The sequence below is a fragment of the Brassica oleracea genome, chromosome C5, assembly GCF_000695525.1.
Source record: "Brassica oleracea var. oleracea cultivar TO1000 chromosome C5, BOL, whole genome shotgun sequence".
Lineage (NCBI taxonomy): Eukaryota > Viridiplantae > Streptophyta > Magnoliopsida > Brassicales > Brassicaceae > Brassica > Brassica oleracea.
Window position 1 is genome coordinate 36,993,676 of NC_027752.1, and position 6,190 is coordinate 36,999,865.

Sequence of the window (6,190 nt, forward strand, 5' to 3'; positions counted from 1 at the left end):
ATTACACTTTTTTCATGTTTTAAATTATGCGATTTTATTTGATTTTCATCACTAAATCCTGAAAAAGTCTCTAATGGATTAGTGGACAAACAAAATTAAGGTATAATAAAATGAAAAAAGACTGGTTATTACTTGTAAAGAGAAAAACTAAAACACAAACATTTTAGTAAAGAGAGTCGATGCTCCATTAAAAGATCATATTCCTGATTCTATTTTCAACCTCAACACATTTGTTCTTCTTCATCCGTCTGTTAGTATGAAAGACAAAAAAAAATTATTAGATCATCAATGCTTTAACGGGCCATTAAACATGGAAAACTCATGAAGAGATGAGTCATATAAGAGACTCAAACCGATAACGAAGAACATTGCTCCAGACACCAACATGTGTGATGCTGCTGCAACAATCCCAGACTTTCCTCAAGTGTCTGAAACAATTCCTCCGCAAACTGGTTCCAGTGGTCAACCCGATGGAGTAAACTACGGACAATGAAAAGGGTCCAAGTCCTGAGAAACCTCGCAATCTGATAACTCCAGCTATGCAGACTATGAACGTGTCACAAAAATTCCCAAATCCCATTTCCAGTTCCTAATAATCTTATGTTTCCGGAGCTTTCTTAGTTACCAGTTATGGTTTTCGTTATTTTGGCCTAATTGGTACACTAGGAGACTTTGGTCTTTTATGTTCAGGTTATAAAACTTTTTAACCACCAAATTTTTGGGTTTTCCTTATTTTGGTCTAGTTTGTAATTTGCCGAGTTTTGGTCTAACAATGGGGTCTTATTAAATACTTTCATGTTAGATTTGTGGTCTGTCTTCACCAGTAAATTGGATGGGATCTCAGAGTTTTAACATCTGGACATGCCAGCTTCGTCTTGTGCCAGAAAAGAAAAGAAAGAAAAAAAGACATACCAGCTTCGTCTCACTACAAACGGTAACGTACCCACCTCCTTTTGTAGAAGAAAGCGGGATTCAGAATTGAATAATGTGGTGTTAAAGTTTATACGTTAAGCGTACCTGCCATCTACCCTGCAATAATTCTATGATGTTGTGCAACTAAAGTGCTTCGAACAAGTCTTCTGCTGTATTCGTTATGTGATGCTGCTACAGTGCTACTCACAATTTGTATATCCAGTAAGATAAACGATTACATAAGCATTATTAAAGTCCTCATAAGATTATAAACACTACGTAGACTTTCGGGTCTTTGACATATATATGTCTACTAACATAAACACACACATCTTAACCAAAAAAAAAAAAAAACAACACACGTCAACATAAATAACCACCAAATTTCGCAGGCACACCACTAGTTAGTTATATTTAGACTTAGAATAAATGATGAGTTAACTTGCGTGTATAATTTGATTTGTGAGTTCATAATCTAATCTTCACATAAATATTTCCTACATGTTTGTACTAGTTCGTAAAAATATATATTTTATTTTATTATAGCAAATGTGCTCATAAAATATAAGGAGTTTTTCAAAACCAACCCATCTTTTCAAATCAAACCCAAAACCAACATCTTTTTTTTGTCATTACTATTCATCAATGAATTTTCTATATTATCTCCATGTTTTTGAATTATTTACAAAATTGCCACTATTATTTAATTTTTTATTAATTTCGAAATTCACAAAAAAACAAATACACCCACACCATTTCTTCTTATTTACAATAATGCCATCATCATCAATTTTTCCAACCATCATAAACCACCATTTTTGAGCTATTAAAGCTCTAGAATTCAATTTTCAACCATTTTTTTCTCATTCTAAACCAACAAATCTTCATTTCCTCTCATTTCTTCTACATTTCTATCTAAAAAACTCTCATAACTTTCATTTTCATAAACACAAACTTCATATTTTCGAGTTTTTTCATTAGTGAATCGTTAAAGACGGTTCTTTTTGTTCATATTTGGATTTTGGACGGTTGGGAATGTTGGAAACGAGTTTTACACCAGAAAAAGATTACTATTTACATGGTTTTCATCATTTTTCATATATGTGTCGAGATAGTAGACTGTTTTGTATGTCTACGCCTATATGCAGACGTACGATACAATCTACTTTTCAACGCACATGTTAGTTTCGCATTTGATGAAACAAATTTTTTTTGTACCGCAGACTTCCCTGGCAGTCTTCGTCTTTATCTTTGACAACAAAAACAAAAATTTAGGTAGACTTACTAAGACGTTTATTTAAAAGAGGTTAGTTTTGCATTTGACCGAACTTTTGAATTTTTATTGTAGACTTCAACAGAAGTCTATGTAGTGTAGACTGTCTGAGAAGTTTCCAAAAGGTCAGTTTTGTATTTGACCAAAATTTTGACTTCGTTGAATAGGTTGATGGCCAGGCCATCAATAAATCTATCGTTCCTCTATAATCCCTTTCAGTCACGAAGGGGGCCAGCTGCCATATCTTTTGTGCAAACTGACATTGGAAGAGGAGAGAATGATAGATTCATTGCATCTGCACCGTTTACATGTCGGGTCAACTTTGATGTGTCGTTCAATTAGCCATTCTCCAACGGCAGGGAACCTTTGAGCAGTTTCCAGGAGAAGAGCTTCACCTTCGGGGCTCAATCCAGCTTCCAAACATTCTTGGACCAATCAAACTCCCTATCTGTCCCAGCGTTCTGCACGTCGCTTTCCACCGCAACATAATATCCAGATTTAAGAGAGTATTCTCCAGATTAGTACTCAACCAAATAAGCTTGTCTGCTATTCCTGTTAAACTTGGTTTCAAGTTTAGAATATGTTCTTCGTATGCCGGAAGGACCAGTTGAATTTTCCGGCGGTCCCACTGCGTTCCTTCTTGTATCAGTAGATCAGCGACACAAAAGTCAGTACTCTATTCGGTGGGAGGCCCCACTGGATGTTCCTGCTTGTTCAAACTTAGCCAAGGGTCTTGCAAGATATTAATTGATTTTTCCATCCCCCACTGCCCAGCCTACATTCTTCAACAGAAGATCACGGCCTATCAAGATGCTGCGCCAGCCGTGAGACATGTTAGACGACTCAGAGGCTAACAAGATGGTGATGTTCGAGAAGTACTTTTCTTTCAGAACTTTACCCAAGAGACTGCTCCGGTTATTTAACAATCGCCAGCCTATCTTGGCGAGCAAGGTGTCGTTGAACTTTAGAAAATCTCTCATCCCCAGCCCTCCAACCGATTTAGGAGTCGCTATTGTTTCCCACAACATCCAACCCATCTTCTTGGTGTTCTCATTGTTGTCCCACCAGAAGCGAGTAACAACAGACTGGATTCGTTTGCATAGGGACACCGGTAGTTTGAAGCACGTCATAGAGTACGAAGGGATGGGCGATAGGACACTTTGGAGCATAACAAGCTTTCCCACCGAGGATAGGAATTTTGTTGACCATCCCCGGGCCTTCTGTTGGATACGATCGACAATAGAGGAAAATATGTCACGCTTTCTTCTTCCAAAGGAATCCGGGAGGCCTAGATACTTGCCAACTCCACCTTCCTTGTGGATTTGAAGCTTGTCTTTGATCACCAGTTTCAGTGCAGCCGGTGTCCGACGGGAGAAAGTTATGGCCGAGTTGTCGTTGTTGATGTACTGGCCTGAAGGTTCCTCATAGCAGCTGAGGATATCTTTGAGTGCCTCAAAATTTCTTTTGTTGGCGCTGGCGAAGAACATAGTATCGTCCGCAAAGAGAAGATGATTCACTTGAGGGCATCCTCTAGCGACTTTAATTCCTTGAATTAAACCTTCTTCTTGGGCTCTGCTACATAATCCCGAGAGAAATTCACTACACATAATGAATATGTAGGGAGAGAGGGGATTGCCTTGGCGAATTCATCTACTCGGTACTACCTTCCCTTTAGGCAAGCCGTTAACGAGGAAGGAGTATGTGACATATGAGATACACTGTATTATCAGCCTTACTAGGCTTTGGTGGAATCCCAACCGAGCCAAAACTAGAGCGATGAAGTTCCACTCTAGACGGTCGTAAGCCTTCCTCATATCGGTTTTAACCGCCATAGCACATCGCTGCTCCACTTTTGAGGCTTTTAGATAATGGAGAACTTCATGGCTGATGAGGAAGTTGTCACCAATAGCTCTACCTGGGACAAAGGCTGATTGGTTCTCTGAAATAAGCTTGTCCATCATTGGCTGAAGTTTTCTCGTCAAGAGTTTCGAGTATATTTTGTAATAAACATTACAAAGGGCTACGGGGCTGTAGTCCGATACTTTCTGTGGGTTGTAGACTTTGGGGATGAGGCATGTATTAGTGTCATTGACTCCTTCCGGAAGGGGGTCCCTGCTGAAAAACCCATGCACCTCTGCCACAATGTCTGGTTCGATATCATTCCAATATGTATGAAAGAAGCCAGCGGAAAACCCGTCCGGCCCCGGGGCCTTTTCCGCATGGATGGAAAAGGCAGCGGCCTTGGTCTCTTCAGACGACGGGATGCTTGTAAGCATAGCATTATCCTCCTCTGTTACAATGGGGTGTAAGCCTCGTGTGACTGCTGCTGCCCTTTCTCCCGGGCTCGAGGTAAATGAATGCTCGAAATACTCCCCAGTCACTTGCGCTATCTCATCCTCTTTATACACCATTTGCCCATCTTCTCTTTCCATAACCGAGAAGGCGTTTCTTCTCCTTCGAGCCTTTGTGATGGAATGGAAATATCATGTGTTCCTATCACCCAGATTGAGCCAGAGAAGCCTAATTTGCTGTTTCCAATACTCTTCCTCTGCTGCATAAGCTGCTGATAGTTGAGTCGAAATTTCTTGGATTAACGATGTGTCCTCCACAGGCCTAGAGAGAGCCGCATTCAATTCTTCCCGCTTCTGCTCAATTATCTTCATGCTATTTTGCTGTTGAGTGTGGTTCCAAGCTGAGATTGCACTCCTAGCAGTCACTAGTTTTTCGGTAACGGTAGAGAAAGGGTCGCTTATCCAAGCGTCTGCAACAATCTTCTTTGCCTTCTAGTTCTTACATAGGCGACGGTCGTATCGGAACATACCTCGCCTTCTTCTCCCACCTTTATCAACAGAGATATGAGTGGTTTATGATCAGAGCCCTCGAAACCAAGATATTGACATCGAGCCGAGGGGAAGCACTCAGCCCATCGAGTGTTTGCGACCGCTCTGTCCAGTCTACACCGGACGACATCGTTTCCTCGTTTACCCATCCAAGACAAAGGGTCTCCGGTATGTTGGAGATCAAAGAGGTCTGCTTCGGAGAAGAAAGTTCTGAGGCTCGAGAAGGATCCTTCCAGTCGTATTGATCCTCCATTCTTTTCGTCATTGCTCAATATGTCATTTAAGTCACCTGTAACAGACCAAGCATCTTCCCGAGACAGAGCTAAGCCAAGGAGATGATCCCACAAGTTTTGTCTTAGCTTTTTATCAGTGTTTCCATACACGAAAAAAGAGTAGAACTTTTTCCCTTCAAATACAATGATAGTATCGATTACATTTGGACTAGAATCTAAAATCTTCAGGTGAAGCTCTTGTTTCCAGAAGAGGGCCAAGCCTCCAGCTCCGTGCCCTATTGGCGAGACAAGGTGTTTGCACTCATAGCGAAGGTGATCCAGCTTCTTGAGTACAACTTCATCGGGGTTTTTTGTTTCCATAAGGAAAACGATATCAAGGTCAATTTTTTTGGATATCGCTCCTAGTCTCCAAACCGTCCGGGGATTCTTCAACCCCTGACAGTTCCAGCTACCTACGGCTAAGGAGCGGGGTTGGATTGGATCCGAAAATCCATCCTACGTCGAGAAGTCGGAGGTATCATGTTACAGATAGGAAGGTTCTCTGAGGTTGTCCCTTCTTGATCACGCGGAATCCCGTCGCTAGTTGAGTCTTTGTTCTTCCTCTGCCTTTTATTAGCTTTATCTGTTTTATCTTTCCCATCTGTAAGCTTCCTGCGACAGACATGGGGTTTAACGCTTGCTAGCCTCTTCTTGGAGCTTGCACCTTGTAGCGGGCTAGCATTAACAGTTCGTCTCCCCGGGTGTCTCCCTGGCTTTCTTCTTGGTGGTGGTGGCAGAGGCTCATTGGCCGCAACGTCATTTGTGGTGATCTCGTCAAGCAGGGGGCCAAGTCTGGCCATAATGGAAACTCTAAAGGCAGATGTGGGGGATTTACCAGCAGTAGGTCCCAATCTATCAGCAACTGGGACGCGTTCTTGCACTCCTTCTACTGG

General features: G+C 41.5%; 1 protein-coding gene across 1 annotated transcript; it reads right to left on the reverse strand.

The window, feature by feature from the left end:
- Positions 1–4,668: 4,668 nt before the first annotated feature.
- On the reverse strand, positions 4,669–6,097 carry LOC106292208. The gene is made up of 3 exons (XM_013727820.1): positions 5,785–6,097; positions 5,007–5,533; positions 4,669–4,965 (listed from the first exon to the last, which is right to left on the reverse strand). Exons 1-3 carry the CDS (start codon positions 6,095–6,097, stop codon positions 4,669–4,671), a joined length of 1,137 nt encoding a protein of 378 aa, XP_013583274.1.
- Between the last annotated feature and the right edge of the window lie 93 nt (positions 6,098–6,190).